Source organism: Lutjanus erythropterus, chromosome 22 (genome assembly GCF_056507025.1).
Source record: "Lutjanus erythropterus isolate fLutEry1 chromosome 22, fLutEry1.hap2, whole genome shotgun sequence".
Classification (NCBI taxonomy): domain Eukaryota; kingdom Metazoa; phylum Chordata; class Actinopteri; order Lutjaniformes; family Lutjanidae; genus Lutjanus; species Lutjanus erythropterus.
The window spans coordinates 25,199,204-25,222,356 of record NC_139338.1 but is presented as its reverse complement, the minus strand read 5'-3'; the positions used below and the strand labels follow the sequence as shown (position 1 = coordinate 25,222,356).

The following is a 23,153-nucleotide window of genomic DNA, read 5'->3' as shown; positions in this document are numbered from 1 at the left end:
CTTACATACACACATACACACATACACACATAGACATACATACTTACATACTTGTGTACTTGCACACTTGCATACTTCCGTACTTACACACTTACCTACTTGCATACTTACATACTTACTTACATACTTACATACATACACACGTGCATACATACATATAGGCATACATACATACAGACTTACTGACATAGATACATACATACATACTCACATTCATATATACATAGATACATACATACATACACACAGACATACATACTTATATACATACATACTTACAAACACACACACACACACACATACATACATACAGACATACATTCATACATACATACATACATACATACTTACATACATAGACATACATACATACATTCATACTTATATACATACATACATAGACATACATACTTACTTACATACATGACATACATGTGTACTTACATACATACTTGCATACTTGCACACTTGCGTACTTACACACTTACCTACTTGCATACTTACATACATACACACGTACATATATACAGACTTACTTACATAGATACATACATACAGACATACATACTTATATACATACATACTTACAAACACACACACACACATACATACATACATACATACATACATACACACAGACATACATACTTATATACATACATACTTACACACACACACACATACTTACATACATAGACATACATACATAGACATACATACATACATACATACATATAGGCATACATACTGGCATACATACAGACATACATACACACACACATACATACATACATACATACATAGACATACTTACTAACATACATGACCTACATACGTACGTACTTACATACATACTTGCGTACTTGCTTACTTGCATACTTACATACATACACACAGACATGCATACTTATACATACATACTTACATACATACACACAGACATACATACTTCTATACATACATACTTACAAACTTACATACATTCATAAAAGCATACATACATAGACATACATACATACATATAGGTATACATACTGGCATACATACATACATACACACATACATACATACATACATACATAGACATACTTACGTACTTGCATACTTGCGTACTTACACACTTACCTACTTGCATACTTACATACTTACATACATACACACGTGCATACATACATATAGGCACACATACATACATACTTACATACATAGACATACATACATACATTCATACTAACATACATACATACACACATTCATAATTACATACATACAAAAAAGCATACATACATACATACATACATACATACATATAGGCATACATACTGGCATACATACAGACATACATACATACATACTTACATACATAGACATACTTACTTGCATACTTGCGTACTTACACACTTACCTACTTGCATACTTACATACTTACATACATACAGACATGCATACATACATATAGGCATACATACATACAGACTTACTTACATAGATACATACATACATACTTACATACATACTTACATTCATAGATACATACATACATACATACATACATACAGACATACATACTTATATACATACATACTTACAAACACACACACATACATACATACAGACATACATACTTTTACATACATACACACAGACATACATACTTATATACATACATACAAACACACATACATAAAAGCATACATACATAGACATATAGACATACATACATTCATACATGCATACTTACATACACACATACACACATAGACATACATACTTACATACTTGTGTACTTGCACACTTGCATACTTCCGTACTTACACACTTACCTACTTGCATACTTACATACTTACTTACATACTTACATACATACACACGTGCATACATACATATAGGCATACATACATACAGACTTACTGACATAGATACATCCATACATACTTCCATTCATATATACATAGATACATACATACATACACACAGACATACATACTTATATACATACATACTTACAAACACACACACACATACATACATACAGACAATCATTCATACATATATACATACATACATACATACATACATACTTACATACATAGACATACATACATACATACATACATTCATACTTATATACATACATACACACATGCATAATTACATACATACATAAAAGCATACATACATAGACATACATACATACATACATAGACATACATACTTACTTACATACATGACATACATATGTACTTACATACATACTTGCATACTTGCACACTTGCGTACTTACACACTTACCTACTTGGATACTTACATACATACACACGTACATATATACAGACTTACTTACATAGATACATACATACAGACATACATACTTATATACATACATACTTACAAACACACACACACACATACATACATACATACATACACACAGACATACATACTTATATACATACATACTTACAAACACACACACATACTTACATACATAGACATACATACATACATTCATACTTGCATACATACACACATGCATAATTACATACATACATAAAAGCATACATACATAGACATACATACATACATACATACATATAGGCATACATACTGGCATACATACAGACATACATACACACACACATACATACATAGACATACTTACTTACATACATGACCTACATACGTACGTACTTACATACATACTTGCGTACTTGCATACTTGCATACTTACATACATACACACAGACATGCATACTTATACATACATACTTACAAACACACATACATAGACATACACACATGCATAATTACATACATACATAAAAGCATACATACATAGACATACATACATACATATAGGCATACATACAAGCATACATACATACATACATACATACATACATAGACATACTTACATACATGACATACATACATACATACGTACTTATTTACATACTTGCAGAGTTGCATACTTGCGTACTTACACACTTACCTACTTGCATACTTACATACATACACACGTGCATACATACATATAGGCATACATACATACAGACTTACTTACATAGATACATACATACATACTTACATACAGACATACATACTTATACATACATACTTACATACATACACACAGACATACATAGACATACATACACACATGCATAATTACATACATACATACATAAAAGTATACATACATAGACATACATACATACATACGTACTTACATACATACTTGCATACTTGCGTACTTACACACTTACCTACTTGCATACTTACATACTTACATACATACTTATATACATACATACTTACAAACACACACACATACATACATACATACACACAGACATTCATACTTATATACTTACATACATACACACATACATACATACATAGACATACTTACGTACTTGCATACTTACATACATACACATGTGCATACATATAGGCACACATACAGACTTACTTACATAGATACATAGATACATACTTACATTCATACATACATACATACATACACACAGACATACATACTTATACATACATACACACAGACATACATACTTACAAACATACACACATACATACATACATACATACACACAGACATACATAATTATACATACATACACACAGACATACATACTTATATACATACATACTTAGAAACACACACACATACTTACATACATAGACATACACACATGCATAATTACATACATACATACATAGACATACATACATACATATAGGCATACATACATACAGACATAGACATACTTACTTACATACATGACCTACATACGTATGTACTTACATACATACATATAGGCATACATACATACAGACTTACTTACATAGATACATACATAAATACTTACATTCATATATACATAGATACATACACACAGACACTTACATACATACACACAGACATACATACTTATGTACATACATACTTACATACATACATACATACATACATACTGGCATACATACATAGACATACATACATACACACGTGCATACATACATATAGGCACACATACATACAGACTTACTTACATAGATTCATACATACATTCTTACATACTTACATTCATATATACATACATACATACACACATTCTTACATACTTACATTCATATATACATACATACATACACACAGACATACATACATACTTACAAACACACACACATACATACATAGACATACTTACTTACATACATGACCTACATACGTACGTACTTACATACTTGCATACTTACATACATACACACAGACATGCATACTTATACATACATACACACAGACATACATACATACTTACAAACATACACACACACATAAATACATACATACATACACACAGACATGCATACTTATACATACATACATAGACATACTTAAATACATGACATACATACGTACGTACTTATTTACATACTTGCACACTTGCGTACTTACACACTTACCTACTTACACACTTACCTACTTGCATACTTACATACATACTTACATACATACATACTTACATACATACATACATACATAGACATACTTACGTACTTGCATACTTGCATACTTGCATACATACGTGCATACATACATATAGGCACACATACATACAGACTTACTTACATAGATTCATACATACATACTTACATACATACACACATACATACATAGACATACTTACTTACATACTTGCTCACTTGCATACTCGCGTACTTGCATACTTGCGTACTTACACACTTACCTTCATATATACATAGATACATACATACAGACATACATACATAGACATACATACATAAAAGCATACATACATAGACATACATACATACTTACATACATACATACATACCTACAAACACACACACATACTTACACACATACATGACATACATACTCTTTTTCTTATTATTTATCTAATTTTTACTCCATGCCCAATGGCTTTTTCTAAATTGTCATTTTATACTATCTTTAGTATCATCATTATTATGTGTATGTTGTATGTATGCATTGTATATGTGTGTACATACATATATTTGTACTTTCTACTCCTATTCTTCATAGTCTGTATTATGTGAAGCACTTTGAGCTGCATGCTTTGTATGAAAGGTGCTATATAAATAAAGCTTATTATTAAACATATATACATGCATACACAGACAGGCATATATACATGTAGACAGACAGACATATAACACTCTCACCACTATCTAATATTTAATAAAAGGCCCGTCAGACTAAAACCTGTACAAAAACTTCCACTCTGCTGTGGTCTGAATGTCGAGGGTGTTTGAGGTGAACTTTTCTAACAATGACCTCCTGCTGTGTGTTTCCTTGCAGCTGGTCCGGAGGATCTATAAGGGAATTCCCCTGCAGCTGCGAGGGGAGGTGTGGTGTCTGCTGCTCGATGTTCCCAAAATAAAGGAGGAGAAAAAAGACTTCTACGAGGTACAAAGCCAGGATCTCAGGATCTCACAGCCACTGCTCTCCCACATTGGCTAATAAAAATCACAGCAGCACGACAGATTTCATTAGAGCACCAGCCGAGCCGGCAAACACCTTGGTTTTATTTGATTTCGGGAAGCTCCAGAATTATTGGGGCTTAATTTTGTTTGTGTGAAGCTGCACAGCTTGTTTCTGCACGCTGTAAAAGTCCTTCTCTTTTTGTTCTGCAGCAAAAACAAAACTTTGGATCTCATTAGAAAGTTTAGCTGACAGGATCAATATATCTGCCTTCAGTTGCTGTGTGAAAGTATTCTAATTATGAGCCGAGAGTCGGTACAGTAAACAAACAAAGAGGAGAACAGAAACTGTGGGAAAGAAATTATCCAGTGAGAAAGAAGCTGTGTCCATAATAAACCATTTTATCTTCAGTGAGTGTGAAATGCTACTTAATCTGGTTGGAAACGATTAATGTGCGTGTCTTTATATCACATCAGGGTTTCCACATATCCTTAAATAATCTAAAATTTTGGGCCTTAAAGTGATGAAAAATGTCAATTTGGCAGCTTTTAAAAATTGTCTGGATTATGCAGTTAGCATCACTTTTATTAAGTTGCATTGACTTCAGTCTCACTTTTTTATGCACTTTTGGGAGAGATTTGTATTGATCAGGCTGTAAATGACTACAAAACAAAAACAAAACTTTGTGGCCTGGTCAGAATTTATCGGAGCACAGTCGATAGTTAGTGCATGTTTTCAGTTTCACTTCTTAAGAGAATTTCTTTGTTACATTTCTGTCTACTGATTGCACCCAACACTATATAGGACAGTATAAAAAGTTCAGTTGTTTTTTTCTTCGACTCTCCTCTCACTGACATCTGTTCTTATTTTTTTGTTTTTTGCGGTTCGTCTACAGAAACTAAAGGCCAGAGCCAGAGGACTCTCCCCCGACATCCGGCAGATTGATTTGGATGTGAATCGCACCTACAGGGACCACATCATGTTCATGCATCGCTACGATGTCAAGTGAGTATCTCCAGAAAACATTAACAGCCATCCTTTACTGTAGAACTAACACTCAGTAATGAGAATGTTCAACAGAAGCTGCTTCTCGTTGTTCAAGCTCTTTGGCCCTAGCATTTGAAAACCATTACTGCTGATAATTCAAAACTGTGCAGCCAGTGGGAGCTATTTAAAAGCCTGACAGATCCAGAATGTGTGCTGTGTACGCTCTGAATGTCCGTGTGCTCCTCCTGAGATTGTTTTTCAGCAGCTCATTGTGAGGTACATTAATGGCTTCCCTGAAACAAAACATTCAGGGGCTCTCCTGTGTAAAAAAAAAAAAAAAAAAAAAGCTCTCCCAACCTTTTCCAAGTCACGAACAAGAAGAGAAAGTAAAAGTAGCAGAAGACGCTTGATTGATCCTGAGGGAAATTTATTTATCCAGAAGCTTATTCAACCTAGAAAAAAAAACAGCAAAATACACAGGATGTAAAGAATTAGAAACTGAAACACAGAAGTCAGGTTGTGCAGATATAAAGACAAGTAAATATACAAAAGTACAAAATCAATACAACAAATTGTGCATGATGCTAACATCATCGGTAACTGACAGTCCAGACCAGCATTACTGGGAGGAGATGTATAGTATATGGTCTGGTGGACAAAAGACTTCCTGTCAGTAGAACAGGACTGAGACAGCAGTAAGTTAATATTTAAAATAAGACAAAATACAGAACATCTCTTATGACTCCTCCCTCAGTTAAATTTTACAGGATATTTATATACTACAGCCCACCTCATCTTCACACTGGCTTTTAGTATTGTATTTATCCTGTTTTACATCTGTAAGACTCGCAAAACCTGATCAGAATAGAAGAAAAAACAACAATTTTTAGGTTTTAACATCTCCAGATTCTGGAGAACTTGGACGAGATGATGTTGCTGGGCAGGTTTAATCACATGGCAACAATTCAGTTCTTGTTCTGTTTATTCTAGAAAAAATATACGCTTTACTCCAAGGAATATTACTTTACAGTAATTTGTGAAGTACAGCAGAAACAACACAGCAGCTGGCAGCAAAAATAGAAGCAAAGTCCTGTAGAAAACTGCTTTAAATGTACCTTCACAGTTAATAAAATAGGTATAATGTCAGACTGGAGCAAGATGTAATATTAACATTGTTCTCTGTGCATCTTCCAAAAAAAATGGGGATTATGTTTTAATTAATTACTTAAAGAAATCTGGTGGTGAACTCTAAACCTGCCTGGTCCGTCTAACTGATTCCTAACATCTGAAGCCCCAAAGAGTTCCCATTATGGAAGTGAGAGGACTCATGTCCCGTTTTTCTGTGTTTTGACTTCTGCTTCGTTACGTAAATTTGACAAAAGTCTCAGATTAATTTTCTCATTTGCTCGATACAGGAACAACGCCTGTTTTAACACCATCGTAACATGCTTTTTCACACTACTGGTCTGAAAACGTAATCGGCCTTTTAGTCTGTAATTTTCATGCTGATGTGCAGTTTCTGATCCGTACATGTGGATTTAAACTGGAAGTTAAAGATGTCCAGACTGTTTGAATACAGAACCAAAACCATGAATGATGGTCCTGGCTCCAAACTCTGGGTTATTTGCAGGGTTTTGTGGTAATTGTGGTTTCGTGTTTGTGTTTATTTCTCAGGCAGCAGGCTCTCTTCCACGTCCTCACAGCGTACTCCATGTACAACACGGTGAGTCATTTGCACTCTCTGTCTGCAGAAAACTGCCAAGGTTACTTTGCTTTTACTATCTTTGTGGGTTGCAGCATCTGTCAAGAGTGCCTTTTCTTGTAGATCTTGAGTAAGTCTGTTTTTAAAGTCTTGGATTTACAAGCTCTTACTTTAGGTTGTAGATGCATTCTCACAAGTGACAGACTGATCAACAACAACACAAATAATCTGAACAAATTTTAATGTTTCCCACTGAAAGCAGAGTTCAGAGGTGTTCGTATTACAAACATAAATGGTGCATTAAAGCTGCCACCTTTTCCAAAAATTAAATTCAGATGACTAAGAAGTAATGTGTTTTAATTAATCTGAATGCAATCAATGAATGCTAATTATCGAAGCCCACTTATGCTGCTGTGATGGAAACAAAAAAGATCCTTTAAGACATTATGAGAAACTTTCTCAAAATAATGTCTAAATTATTAAGATACTGACTCACTCTTCTGAGATATTACATCACCATTCTTGAGAAAATCATTTTTTTTCCTTATTAAAATGACTTACAGATCTTCATTTTACCTGACATAAGAAGACAACAGGGCTCAGGGATGCTAGTAAGAAACCAAATCATCCTTACTATGCTGACTGTGTGTGTGTGTTTGCAGGAGGTGGGCTACTGCCAGGGCATGAGTCAGATCACAGCTCTGCTGCTGATCTACATGAACGAAGAGGACGCCTTCTGGGCTCTGGTCAAACTACTGTCCGGGCAGAAGCACGCCATGCACGGTAACACATTAACACCCACTTTCATGGGGCATATTTTACTTTGACAGCCAATGTTCACTGGCTGCAGATCATCTGCTGCCATTCTAACCGATTTGTCAACACAACACTTGTTGCTCTTTGCTCTGCTCAGATATCTTAACACATTAGGTCTATTTTTGCTGCAGCAGCTCTCGTCCGTACTTAAATATCCATATCTTCTGACGACTGATTAAAACTGCTCTACCTGTGATTTGTTTTTGTCAAACTCAGATGAACAGTTCTGTCTTGACCTTGGAAACAGCAGCTGATAAAACAATCTCACCACAAGCTCTGTTTCTACACCCAGGCTTCCTCAGCAGATGGTGTTTGTCAGGCTGAAATAAGAAAGCAGACATTTAAATTTCTATGAAGATAATATGAATATCTACAATACAGAAATTCAATCAAAAACTCCAGCACAGCTAGCAGTGGGAAGATTGTTTTGACAGCTAAATTTTCTTGGTTACAAAGTAAGAAAGAAGAAGAGGGAGATCGCTATCTAGGAAATATAAATAGAAGACATTGTGGGCAGATATTAAACTATAACTACATTTAAAACAGTCTGAAAAGCTTTAGTTACTGAGCTTTAAAAATTCTAAACAAACCAGAAAAACAACTGAAAACAGTACTGAAAATGTGGCTGTTAAAGTGCTTCTGAAATGACGCACTGCAACCGAAACAGAACATCAGTGGTGTGGCGGTCAAAAACATTATAGTAGAGTGGTAGGCACAAATCTTCTGACGATTATTATCAAGTCTTTAATTTGACGTTTATTCAAAACAAGACCCTGACTTAAGGTATTAGACTGATGCCTGTTTTTTATAGAAACCTTGTAAGACTTATCCATGATAAAATTATCAATAAAAAGACATCAGGAATAAGTAACTCAGGACGAATTAGCCAGCAGGCATGCTGCAGCAAGCAATAAATATCAAGCAACTTGACACTAAAACCTCCGTAAGATCAAGATCACTACGCTCAGGAATAGACTATAAACAAACAGACATGAACATGTTTGAAGAGATTATCACCAGTTGGCCCTGACTGCCAGGAATATGTCCAGCTAAAAAGAAGAAAACATGGACTTACAGTTCAACTGTAGAGCTTTTACAGCTGCTGCCATCGTGAAGCTGAAATGGAGAACATGAACATTATCTCCAAAACAAACGCCCAATGCTTGAACTTGGGTTTTAACTTATCTGGCTTAACTATCACACTTATTTTAACCCAAATCCTTATATTTTCTAAATCTAGCCAAGGAGTTTTGGTGCCAATACCTTTTTTTAATTATTATTGTTGTCATGGTGACAACAAAGATAACCTGATGTTTGCACATCAAAATACACTGAGATATTATAGGATGATTTCAGCATTTTTTAATATTTCCCATGTTTTTGTGGCCAAGTGACTAATGGGGACAACAACATTGAAATTGGTCCAGTGTAGAGTGAGACATCAGATCAGACTGTTATTCTAAGTGTCTGACAACATTATGGAAAGGATCCCTACAGAGAGAGATGTTTTTAAGATATGTTTTGTTTAACCAGAAACACCTGTGTTGTTGCTCTTGCCAAACTAAATTTAAAATTTAATGTCATCTTCATTCAAACTTGACAAAAACAAAATAAAACTCACCACAAATGTCTCGGTTTGTCTTCCCACCGCTCCAACAGTCACCAACTCCGGTTTGGATGAAATAAACCCTTAATTCACAGAGTTAGATGTTAAAATATTGTGAGAGGAGCAGGAGGTAGGGTGGACATTAGAAAAACAGTAAGTGGAAAGAATGTGTAAGCCAGAATATTTTCACATCTAACTCTATGATTTATGGGCTCATTTTGACCAAACCAGAGTTGTTGACTATTGGAGCAGAAGAAAGACAAACCACCATGTTTTTGCCGAATTCAGTGAGTGACTTTCTGTTGAGTTTGAATGAAGATCAGTTTTGCAAAACGAGTCCGGTTAGTTTGGTCAGGTTTCTGCTTAAGTTATATATCTCACTCTTTTAAAAAAAGGTCTGTCTCTGTAGTGATTCTTTCTATAATGTTTTCAATGTGAGTCAGTCAGTGGCAAAAACAAGAACTTTTAGAGGACGAACGCTGACAGTGCACAGATTACAATGCAGCTTAGTTTTGCTTCAGACAGCTGCAGCGCTCTCCTTGACAAATTTCAAAAATAGTTGCTGTGATTTAGAACAAAAGAAACACTTCATACATCTATTAGATAAGACAGGTGCGTTGGAGAGGGGTGAGTAGGCCAAAAAGTTGCAAAAGGACTCCCACACACTGTCTAACTTGCAATATATCATTTATTTGCAAGTTTTTTGTTCATGAGATGTTTAAGATGGCTTCTCATGAACAAAAAATTGTTTGCCTGATGAAGGAACATTGCAAATAAATGATGAAGAGTCCTTGTGCAAAAGTTGTTGCCCCCATAAGTCACTTAAATACAAAAATATTGGAGAATTTATCCTTTAAGGACAATCAATTCCAAGGAGAGTGTGTATTTTGGGAACAACAGGCTTTCGCAGGTCTGGGTGTGTTTTCAGGATAACAGGCTGCTCTCAGTACAATGGGACATTTTTCAGATTATTAGGGTGTTCAGAATAATGGCTCATTAGAACAATGGACAGCCCCTGAATACTAATTGGAGGACAAGAGAATAATAGACATCTGAAAACATTGTGACATACTGCACATTAACACCTACCTCAGTTAACACGACCGTCCTTCCTGTCTTCACCTTCAGGGTTTTTTGTCCCCGGCTTCCCGAAGCTGATGCGTTTCCAGGAGCACCACGACCGCATCCTCAAAAAGATGATGCCGAAACTGAAACAACACCTGGTGAGACACGCAACACTGCTGGAGCAAATTAATAATGCAACAAGTGATGAATAATGCAACCAACTGCTCATAATACCAGAAATAAAACATCTGTCCACCTCACTCAGGGATTAAATAAGACAATTGTTGGATAGTGTTATGGTATTACAACTGTATTTGCAGTGGCAAATATATTAGATTTTGGCAAGTAATGAATTATCTAAATGACACAACATTATCACCATCACTAAAGCTGATGCTGCTTTTGTCACTGTCACAGTTAATTGTTGCACTAAATAAATTTTCTGCTGGTTTTGTTTGTGCTGCTGCAGGACAGCCAAGAGGTGTTTACCAGTCTCTACACCATGAAGTGGTTCTTCCAGTGTTTCCTGGACAGAGTGAGTACATTAACAGCAAGTTCAGCCCACAAAACCGCTGCTGTAGAGTTTTTTTAAAGCCAATGGGAAGATTGGTTTGGATTAGTTTCCTCATGGCCAGACATATTTAGTGTTTAGTGTTGGGTCATTCTTCCCATCATACTGGACTGACGTACTCTGGTGAGTTATTTGGCATGAAAATAAAAGCATATTGTCCAGCAGCGATCAGGAAGAGAACAAGTTCAAATCTGCACCAAGTAATGATAACATCAGATTTTTAAGAGATAAGTTTGGTGATATTTAGGCCTGGCACAATTACATAATCACCTGCTTACCAGTATTTGAGCTGCTGTTTTTTATTTAATTGTTTTGCATAATCCTTGCAATCATTTACCTGCATAAAACAGCTGGATAAAACATCATTTGAGGTTTAACTGGTGTACTTTTAATTATCTCATTTGAACTCCTTCTTCTGCTGTGGTTTAATGCCACTCAAATGTCATAAAATGAAGAGGACAAAGAGTTAATCTTCAATTAAAATTTCATGATTGTTACAGCTCTAGTGATATTCTATATTCTTAACTGTCATGAAATCCCATGAAAACACAAAAAAAAAACTCAACAATGACTTGATCCTGCTAACAAGTCCGCAACAAATTCACTATTTCCTCTTGTTTATTTGCTTTAGAGATTTATGTCTTCTGTGGAAATAATTGGCTTCAGTCTGAGAGCCACAGATGTTACTGACAGACGGACTAACTCATGTTTACTTTGGTCTTTTCATGGGCTTTGTTGACAATAACACAAATATAGATGTATATCCAGCCTTTATCCTTCATGGACAATGTGAGCCAAATCTTTATAATCAATCTACAAGAAGCGTCCAGAGGAAACAAGATGATCCTCTGACCTTCTGTTCTATTTGTGTCCAGACTCCCTTCACCCTCACCCTCAGGATCTGGGACATCTACATCTTGGAGGGTGAAAGATTGCTGCCCTCCATGTCCTACACCATCCTCAAACTGCACAAAAGTAAGACTGTCTGCACCACACGGACGTACCAGCTGCTGTCCAGCTCTGAAAACACTGAAAATGTCTTACCTGTGTGTGTGTGTGATTTACAGAGCACCTCATGAAGTTGAACATGGAGGATCTGGTGGAGTTTCTGCAGGCGACCTTGTCCAAAGAGTTCTTCTTCGAGGACGACTTTGTGATCGAGCAGCTACAGGCGTCCATGACGGAGCTCAGGAGGGCAAAGCTGGAACTGCCTGCACCAGGTACTGCAGCTACAGCGTGAAGCACACAAAATATAACCAGCGTTAATACATGGGGGACATTTTCGTGGCTGCAATGGAACAACAGACTTACAACTATAAAAACAAGATACTGCTCTGTTCCTACTCACACGTACCACAAATCTAATTCTAAAGTACAAACTTCTATTTTAAGTAGAATTGTACTACAGGCTAACTCTAATACACCCTGCTGTAAAGGTTTGCTTAAATTTCCTCAGTCACCATTATCATCATTTCTCGTTAAATTTATAATATATAGAGTAATGTACCAGTCACAATCCACAGCATGTTGTAGTCATTATTACCAGGTTTTCAGTAGCACTTATTAATTCATCATCTTGCAAAAAGCATGAATTTGCCGTTTTTTCTGTCATTGTAAACTATATCTCTAGATTTTTTCTTTTTTTACAGTTGGTCAGACAAAAGTTGTCATCGCCTTCTGCTTTATAAACTTGTGAAAGGCATTTTTCACAACTTCCTGAGATTTTATAAACTAAATGATTAGTCTCTTAATAGAAAAAATAAGTAATAAGTTTAAAATCATTGACATTGTTTTGTCTGGCAGAATCATGCGTTGGATAAGAAAACCTGAAATTCAACTTACAATGAGTGGGAAAAATGAAAAATGTGTTTTGTATCTTATAATTTATAAATGACTGTTAGTGTTTTTAAGTACTGGTTAAGGAAAACGGAATGCAAATGTAAAGATATTTGCATAATAGCTCCAAAAACCAGTGATGAAAAGTTGCAGTCAAACACTATCCAGAGACACCCTGAGTTGAAACAAATGGCCCTTCAGGTATTTTGGCTCTCACCTGGTGTTTCTGTGGCTTCCTGTCGTCGTTTAGCTCATAGTTGTATTAGCAGTTGTAGTTTGTGTTTTCTAATCTTGCTCTGTCTCCTCATTAATCTGCCTTCTCTCCCTCTTCTTTCAAACGATGTTAGCCAACAACAACAAAAGTGTGGCCGTGAGTGGGGGCCACATTCCCTCCTACAACAGTAACCGGTGGGCTATCCTGACTGGTCTTCCCTCTCCATGTCTCTCTGTCCATCTGTCCCTCAGTCAGTCCGTCTGTCCGTCTGTCCTGTCTGTCTCCTGTCTCTCCTTTCCTTCACAAACCAGTCTTCCAGCTGTTTCTACTTCCTACATAATAATTTTTAACTATGTTCAGATGCATTGCTTCAGTGCTCAGTGGAGCTACAGTGGCTGGCTCTCGTCTTTCTTTCTTCTTCAGTTTTTTTTTTTTTTATTTTTACTCTCATGTTTTGATTCCAGAGTGGCTGCAATGGTAGAATTTCACCTCTGTCCATTCAGGTCTTTCAGGTGACATAATGCGCCCTCTGGTGGGCTTATAAAGGCACTGCATTATGCTGTTTTTAACTGGGAACTTAAGTAGTTTTTCTTGTCAAAGTTAGTTTGCAAACAAAACACTAGCTATCAAACCATCACAGCTTTAACTTTTGTTACTGTTTGCTCGTTTCACTCTAACCAAAGTTAAAATTAATGCCGAATGAATAAGTGTCTGTTTTTGAGTTGTAAGAAATTATTAACAATCTTTTAGAAAGAGTGGATGTTTATAACGATTAAATTGAGCAATATGTTCATGAAGTTTGGCAGATGCTGTATTTTCAGACCTGTGGACTTTTGTTTTCAGGATTAAAGGCTTAACTTCACACTGACAGTTATGAACAGCTGATCAACTTACAGTGAAGGCTCATGCTTGCAATGTTGAACTCGTCTTGCACTCCTGCGGTGTTCCTGCAGCCTGCCTGAGCTTCCTCGGGTCTCTGGAAGAGTCAGCAAGGGGAAACAACTCACGTCAACCATAGGTCATATAAGTGTATTTCAGTCGCATTTAATAACTGCAGAAATTAAATTCTCAAAATAAAAATCTCCTCCTGCTTCTTCTTAATTGAATAACATACTACTCATTGTAAATTTATCTGTGAAAATGTAAACAGGCTTTTATCTGATTTCAAGGAGAATTTGACCCAGTGTCAGACATTAACTACACAGAAATAACCGATCTTCTTGCGGATGGTCTTGTTAATTTGTATCAGACATTTAGAGGCATCAGTAATAAACAGAGTGTTTCATAACCAGTTAAGTCCTTGTAGTAGTCTCAACTAAAAGAAAAACATAAACAAGTCATGAGGGAAAAAAACACTAACTGAAACAACACTTGTGTACTACTTCTGAAATCTTGCCGCAGATAGAAAACTAAACTAAAGAAACAAAAACTCATACTGAAACTAATAAAAAACTAAACATTTTCAAACACTAAACAAGCAAAAACAAGCAAACCCAATCTGGAAACTAATTGAAACAAAACTGAATTGAAACTGAATTACTCTAACAGAAATATACTTATAAATTTACTGAATGTTCTCAACAGTCCTTCTCAGGTTCTTAAATGCCGTCTTTCTCCTGTGTTTCGTCAACAACAGCAGCCACTTCTTTGGTCAGAGTTTTGACTTAAATACTGTAACTGAAGAAGGAACCAGAACTTTCCCTTTCCTTTCTTCCAGAGCCCACACAACTCTAACAGTAGCTGTCTGTTCGTCTCCCTGCCCGCTGACAAGATAATGAGCCACTTTTCCAACACTGGAGGCTTTTGTTTAACTTCTGTTTTAACAACCATCTGCTACTACCACATTTACTGGCATGCAGAGGGGATTGTTGTTTTTTTAAAATCTGCATTTTTGTAGTCGGAGTTGGCTGAACTATGAGAAATGACAGTGGTTTTATGGTTCTGTACTTTTGAACTTCACTGAGAAGAGTTTGAGTTAAGAGATGCTCTCCTCTTTTTCGCACCACCATCACTGCGGCAGTATAATTTACTCTGTGCAAACACCAGCTGGATGAATTTTTAATCGAGACCGGCTTGCTCTCCTACAATATGTCTTTACTTAAGCAAATAAGGAGTCAGCATCTGGATTCAGTTCTTTTCTGTCATTAACCTGCAAAAACTTGAGCTTAAACCAATTGCTTTAAGGGCTACCAACAGCTGATCATTTGTCCTGATATTTAGGATCAATGAATGTAATCATTTTGACTCTTGAGGACACAAGTTAATAAGAAAAGATGCTGCCTACTGTCCAAAACTTTAAACTACAACGTTGTAAAAAGAAACCAACAACTGTTTGGAAGGAAAAGTCTTGTCAAACCAACTTTTTATCTTTCATATTGATGGCTTGTTCAAGACACCTTCCCTTGAGACTTTCATAAAAAAGGAAGAATGACATCCCTTAAAATCCAAAAACTGTCACGATTTAATTTTCCTCAGACATTTGTAAGCGAGAGTCTACAGCAGCACTTATACTGCCAGGGTATAAATGCAGCTCCTTAAGGCAAGGTTACGCAGGTTTCTTTGTTTTAGAGACTGCACCCGTGATGCTGTAAAACTCCCTCGCTACGCTGAAATCACTTCCTCTTTCCAGCTGTGTGAAATAAAAACATTACTGATATTTGCCAGCGGCTACCAATATGGTGGCCTTCAATGGCTTCGTCGTGAAATAAGATGGAGGACAAAATAAAATCTGTCAGGCTGAAACAAAGCTCATAAACTTTAGAGGATATTCACCTAAATCAGCCAGAATGCACGCTGACATACCTGGATTAGTATTTCAATAAACTGAAAGAATTTGCACACAGCTCGAGTTTAATCATAATTATTCCTTTTTAGCCATTAAAATATGAAGAAAAACATGTCAGTAACATCTCAGAATTTTAATTTGGTGAATGTATCACATTACAAAGGTCTTTAAAGTTTTTAAATAATTTAATTGTTTTTAATCATTTAAGCTACAAACTAAATTTGAAATTACATTTTCTGTTACACAGTACAGCGCAGTTATTTGTGCATGTATTGTTGATCTAAATATCATGCTGCATATATTCAGTTTGTAGTACACTTTTTAAATATTAATTCAGACTAAAATTTGTTGTTCATCTGTCATTTCAGGCGAAGAAAATTACATCCAGTAAAATCTTTGTAGACTTGCTTGTGATGTTCACTCATGAATGGTTTTCAGAATTACATTTGCAAGATTCAGAACAGGAGTAAACTCTCACTCTGCCCAGAATCCATCTGAAAATATATTCAGGAAATGAGACTTGGTGTACTTACCTTTGTTGTGGATGGGATGGTCTTCGGTGAATAGGAATTCCTGAAAGAAGACACAAAAGTGTATTAATTTGATGCAAGAAAGACCACTTTGCAACACAGCACTTTCAATAAAAAAAGAAATAGACTTTTTATGTACCGAACTGAAGAACTTTTTTTTCTTTTTTTTTTTTTTTCTTTGCATAAATTGATCCAGTTCAGATCAACACTGATATGGGAGAACTTGGTTAGGAAGATGAGGCAGCTTAGGTTAGTATCCCTTGTTGATTTAGCCCATTTGTACGAGAGGGACAAAAAAAAAGGCGAAGGTCTTTAGTTTGTGGATTCAGTGCCAGTAAGTTCACTTCCTGGATCAGTTTCACAGCACTTCGTCCTCCTCCAGCTGCTGTCTCCTGCTTCTGGTGATCAAACTTTCCCTTACAGTCCCCAACAACACCCAGCATCACCATCACTGTGTCTGCACACTGTTCACGTTCCTGTCAACTGTATTTTTGTTTTTTGTCTTTTGATGTAAAGCAGTAAGTTAAAGTATTCATGCCATAACTTGTAACATGTACTGGTTGTAGAATAGTAACTTTGGTGCAAGTACAGGTGAAGAAATATTTACATAGCTTTAAGGGAATAGTTCAGATTATTTGATGTAGGGTTGTGCAAGGTACAAGCACAGATGTTGTACTGTACTGCTGTGGGCGGGATCAAAATGTATTTTAACCACATAAAAACATCAGTATCAGTTTAGTTTTATAAGTGTTTTATAAGTGTACACTATATTCCTGATATTTTCACTGCTTTATCTTGAGACAGCCTTTTCTGACAGGAAACCATCGTTATACGAGCAAAATATCGCTCTCTCCAAACGAACCAAACTCCATAGGGAAAAACCACTAATTTTACTTCCCAGAACAGGAGAGTTGCTGGTCAAACACCACCTCGCTCTGTTGGTTTGTTTGCTATTATTGTGAGACTTCTGTGTTTTAAAAGTTTAGTTCAGATTCATCAAGGTCTCCCAATAACAACAAAATTAACAGATCAAGGCAGCAGCAAACTGGCAACTCCCATGTTCTGCAAGGTAAAATTAGTGATTTCCCCTATGGAGTTTGGCTGGTTTGGAGAGAGTGACATTTGGCATTTTAAATGGCAGTTTCCTGTCAGAAAAGGCCATCTGATGGCAAAGGAAAGTGGTGAAAATGTTTTAAATATAGTGTACACTTAAACAGATTTTTCTTAAATGGCTAAAACACCTGTGGTTGCTGACTCTGTCCACAGCAGTACACCGCTTGACTACCGTGCTGGTACCTCTCTCTGCTCCTCCAAACAGAGGGAGGTACTGTAGGGTAATACACTGCCTATCAATAATTACCTCATACAAACCCACTTCAAATAATCCAAACTATCCCTTTAATACTTCTACTTACAAGTCTCTGAGTACATTTAAGAAGGTTCATTAATCAAGAACTATTTCTGTGTGACCTTTTCAAGTCTGGGGCTACTTCTGCAACGAAGTACAGTTTAATGAAATGGAGTGAAACTCATAATTTCAGAGACCACTCAATTGAGTGTCACTTCCTAATTGAGCCCCTCCAGCAAACTGGGAATTGATATCAAACTCTAGTTCTGATGTTTTTTTTTCTGTCCTTTGCTCTTTGCCTGTGGAGATGTGATTATGTGTTGTCATGAATGTAATTCTCCTTTATTTTTTACCTCTCTATGGCAGTGGTGTTGCATGTACCCATGTCCCTGTTGTGACTCCTCATCTGATGTGAATCAGCGCCACACCGTGTGTCAAACCATCACCGTTCAGTTTGGCTTTCTGATGGTGTTCTAATGTGCTTCCACTGTTTTCATCTTGCAGGTAAAGAGGAAGAGTTTCCCAAGAAGCCTCTGGGGCAGCTTCCTCCTGAGCTGGCAGCAGCAGCGGTGAACCATGTGGCTAATGGGCAAAGCCATGCCGAGCCAGCCGAGCCTCCCAGGGACCCGAGTCCTGTCCCAGACCGCCAGCGGGACAGTCGGCCCCCCAGCCGGACACGCCGGGACTCGCTGGAGAAACCGATCCGCCACCACAGGGCTGAGAGGAGGGACACCCGCTCCAGGGGATCAGGGGAGATCCCCAACGACCAGAGGCAGTCCACGTCCACTACGCCTGAAAGGCGAGCAATGCCACCCTCAGCCGCCACCCCTACACCACCACACCTCAGCTCAGCGGAAAGGAGGAAGCCTCAAAGCCATGCCACCGCCAACCACAACTCCAACGCAGCCTCCAGCTCTCACAGCACCATCACTCCCCGCTGGGTCAAACCCTCTGAGACGAAGCTGGAAGCAGCCAAAGCAGCAGCAGCACGGGAGGTCCAGCTGAGCAGGGGGCCCTCGCCGGCCCCTTCCAGCCCAGAGGATGGCGCTCTGCAGCAACCCCGCCGGCCACGCTCCAGGGGCTTCGTCCCTGGCTCCAACCGAGGCTCCAACGCCTCCCAATACGACAATGTTCCAGGGCTGCCGGAGCAGACCTTTGAGATCCTGGAGCTTGAGAGACCTCCGTCCAGAATGAGGACCCCTCGCAGTGAGACACCCTTCAGTGTGTCGTCCCTCCATCAGGGCAGCCCGAGCCGCGGACCCAGCCTGGCTGGGAGTGTCGTCTCCATCGCATCAGGGCCTAGAATGGCCAAACACCCCCTTCCTCCTCCGTTTTCCCACAACAGTCCAGCCGGAGTCCAGGCTAGATACCCTGGCAGCCAGAGCCAGTACCACACCCCTCCCCAGCAGCACTCCCCAGGCAGAACTATGACCGAGGTCCCCATTTTCCATCCCACCTACAGCGTAAGCCTGGACCACAGAGGAGAGGACAGACTCTATGCTCCGCCTTCAAGATTTACCCCACCCTCCAACGTGGCGTACGGGGAACGAGCATACGCCACCACCCAGCGGCAGCCCAATAGCCTCTCCCCAGAGAAGGCGCTCATGAACAACTCCTACACCACCTACCGCAGGCAGCCGCCACCTAGCTCCACCCACAACCCCCGGAACATCAGGCCTCCCCCGGAGCACTCCCTGCAGCTGGAAACCCAGGGCAGCTCCACCCCCATCTACCTGCAACAGCTCACCTCCACCGCACAGGTCTACGCTCCGGTGGACTACATGTTCGAGGGGCATCGGAGAGGCGAGGTGAACCCGCACTACATGCCAGAGGGCGGGCCTCGGCGGCCTGTAGACGGGCTCCCGTGGTCGCCGGAGGACGAGCTGCCCCCTCATTCCCCAGGTGGGATGCCCCGCTCGCCCAGCTTCCAGCGAGCCCAAATGTCTCCGGTTCAGGAGTTCACTTTCCCACCCAACCCAGACAGCCTGCATCACTACAGGACACAGTTCCAGGAGCAGCAGCCTGTCTTAAGGCAACAGCTCCCCCAGCTGTTTGGAGGACCACACTACAGGCACGCACAGGAGGCGTTTGCCATGCAGGAGTCCATGCTGCTGTGATTGGAAGATAAAGAAATGGCGAGACACTGTAAAAAAAAAAATAAATAAAAAACTGAGGTGTAGTCACTGACACTGTGGTAAAGAAGAGCAGTAGTCTTAGCTTTGTTAGGAAACTGGGGCCTCATTACAGAAGCTTTATATCGTAAGTCTGAAGTTAAGAATGGAAGAGTCTAAGATAGGATATTTCCCAATTTGGCATTACAGAAGAAAATCCTAACACACTTAAGATAGAAAAAGTTTATCACACAAGCATCCTAACTTCCCGAAATCTTAACAAAAAAAAAAAAAACTCTCCTAACATTAAGATAACCATTAAACTGTCCTTACTTTCACTTTCCCACCAGTGTTAGCATATTTGTTTAATAACATATGGTTGCTCGTTTATTGCTTTTACACAATGGATGCAGCTGAAACTGTTTGCTATCTTAGCCCTTTATCAGTTAACCTTTAACTTTTGTCTTTTCTTGTTCTTTTCGGTGCCTGTTGCTGTTTTTGCTCCATTTTTTTAAGTTTTGATGAACAGTGTGTCTCAGTATGTATCAATGATGAAAAACCAACAGTTGCAACGTTGTTAAGCTCGGCGAGATGAGAAAAGTAATTGCAAGTAAGGACGCAGCTATTGATTAATTTCATAATCAAGTATTCTACCAATTGTTCCATTGATTAATTTGATTAAAAAAATACTTTTGTCTCATTAAAGAGCAATAGTGTGTACAAAATAGAAATAAGTCAAGACAAGTCTCCTTTTTAGAAAAATCAACATTTTTATAATATATAGTGCATACTATAATACTTAGAATAGATGACTGATTAAACACTATGCCACTTTGTAGTCTCACTGAATTTCCCACCCACAGCACTATCTGATTGGTTACACTTCACAAGTAATAATAAATGGCTGTGTCACACACAGGCAGACACAGAGCTGCTCCAGTGAGCGAGGAGAGACGTGTTAAAGGAAAGTAGGAGATAGTAAATGTCGCAATCTCATGATCCATTTCTGTAATGACAAACGTGCTCAGTTTCCCAGTTACAGAAGTGAAAATGCCTGAAGTCAGTCTATGGGATTTCACTCAATGGAGGGAAAATCATCAGCTTTTAAATCATGCATCTGTCTTGTCTTTTTAGTCTGCAACGATTTCAGGAATTATTTTAAAAATTATGTTGGTTTGAACATTTAGGATAGGATTCCTACAGTTAGTTAGGATTTGCTTCTGTAATACCAAATTGGGATAAATCTTAAACTCTTCTCATCTTAACTTAAAGACAGGATGTTTCTGTAACGCGGCCTTGAACCTGGTTTTGTTTCTGCTCTGTTGTTCTTTATGTGTGAAGTACTGACCTTCTGACTGTCCCGCTGCATCGTAACGTTGCAGGACACACCAGCCTCTTGACGTTTTTACTGATCACTTTAAAAAGAGAAAAAAAAAAACTGACTGAAGATTTAATTTTATTTTTGGATGTAAATCATTAACGAGAGGTGACAGTATATATCTTTTAGAGTCTGATATGTACAGTGGAATTTTTTTGTTAATATGCTGAGTTGTTATCAGTAGCAGGGGAACATTCTCCTGAAAGAGCTGATTTATTTTCCATCTTTATTTTTTTATATGTTACTTCCAGATATTTACATTAGAGATCGATCTACTCTATATGCTTGTGAATGTTATTTTTCAAACAGACAAAATAATACTATGTCCAATGATAGAATTAGAGAGCAGTACTGTAAGTTTTGATTTCCATTTCAATTTTGAAGCGCCTCCACTGTAGAAAGACCAGGGTTTTGTTGTTTATTTTAATTATTTTTCAGTTTCAGCGATAATATTCCTTCCTGATTAACTGATGTGCAATTCATTTCTCTTTCACACGTGAAGTACAGTACATTGGGTATTTACACATACTTGAGGCCAGTGTAGTTATTGATTCAATTCCAACCCTGATTAGAGACTCCAAAAATAGAGCTGATTTGTGAGGGCTAATAATATATTATTTTGTTTGATGGCTTTAAACCATCTGATTTGCTATGTAACCATAGGTAACATGTTTTTTTCAATTGTTGTACTGTTGTTACCACATCTTGAGCACACG

General features: G+C 37.9%; 1 protein-coding gene and 1 long non-coding RNA gene across 5 annotated transcripts in view; one reads left to right on the top strand and one right to left on the bottom strand.

Annotated features, from left to right (window-relative positions):
- usp6nl (USP6 N-terminal like) overlaps positions 1–21,497 on the top strand; it is a 133,590-nt gene extending 112,093 nt beyond the window's left edge. For all 4 annotated transcript variants that reach the window (XM_084710794.1, XM_084710795.1, XM_084710792.1 and 1 more), the window contains 9 exons: positions 5,366–5,473; positions 6,384–6,493; positions 8,150–8,198; positions 8,840–8,960; positions 11,728–11,822; positions 12,134–12,199; positions 13,111–13,210; positions 13,303–13,455; positions 19,453–21,497. In XM_084710794.1, coding sequence (XP_084566920.1) covers positions 5,366–5,473; positions 6,384–6,493; positions 8,150–8,198; positions 8,840–8,960; positions 11,728–11,822; positions 12,134–12,199; positions 13,111–13,210; positions 13,303–13,455; positions 19,453–21,065 — 2,415 coding nt within the window. In that variant the 3' untranslated portion in view covers positions 21,066–21,497. The remainder of the gene's footprint in view (positions 1–5,365; positions 5,474–6,383; positions 6,494–8,149; positions 8,199–8,839; positions 8,961–11,727; positions 11,823–12,133; positions 12,200–13,110; positions 13,211–13,302; positions 13,456–19,452) is intronic.
- On the bottom strand, positions 8,967–11,822 carry LOC146307018 (uncharacterized). Its single transcript, XR_014768968.1, has 4 exons — positions 11,689–11,822; positions 10,615–10,682; positions 10,069–10,109; positions 8,967–9,313 (listed from the first exon to the last, which is right to left on the bottom strand). It is a non-coding gene; the product is annotated as an uncharacterized LOC146307018 (long non-coding RNA).
- Positions 21,498–23,153: the final 1,656 nt, after the last annotated feature.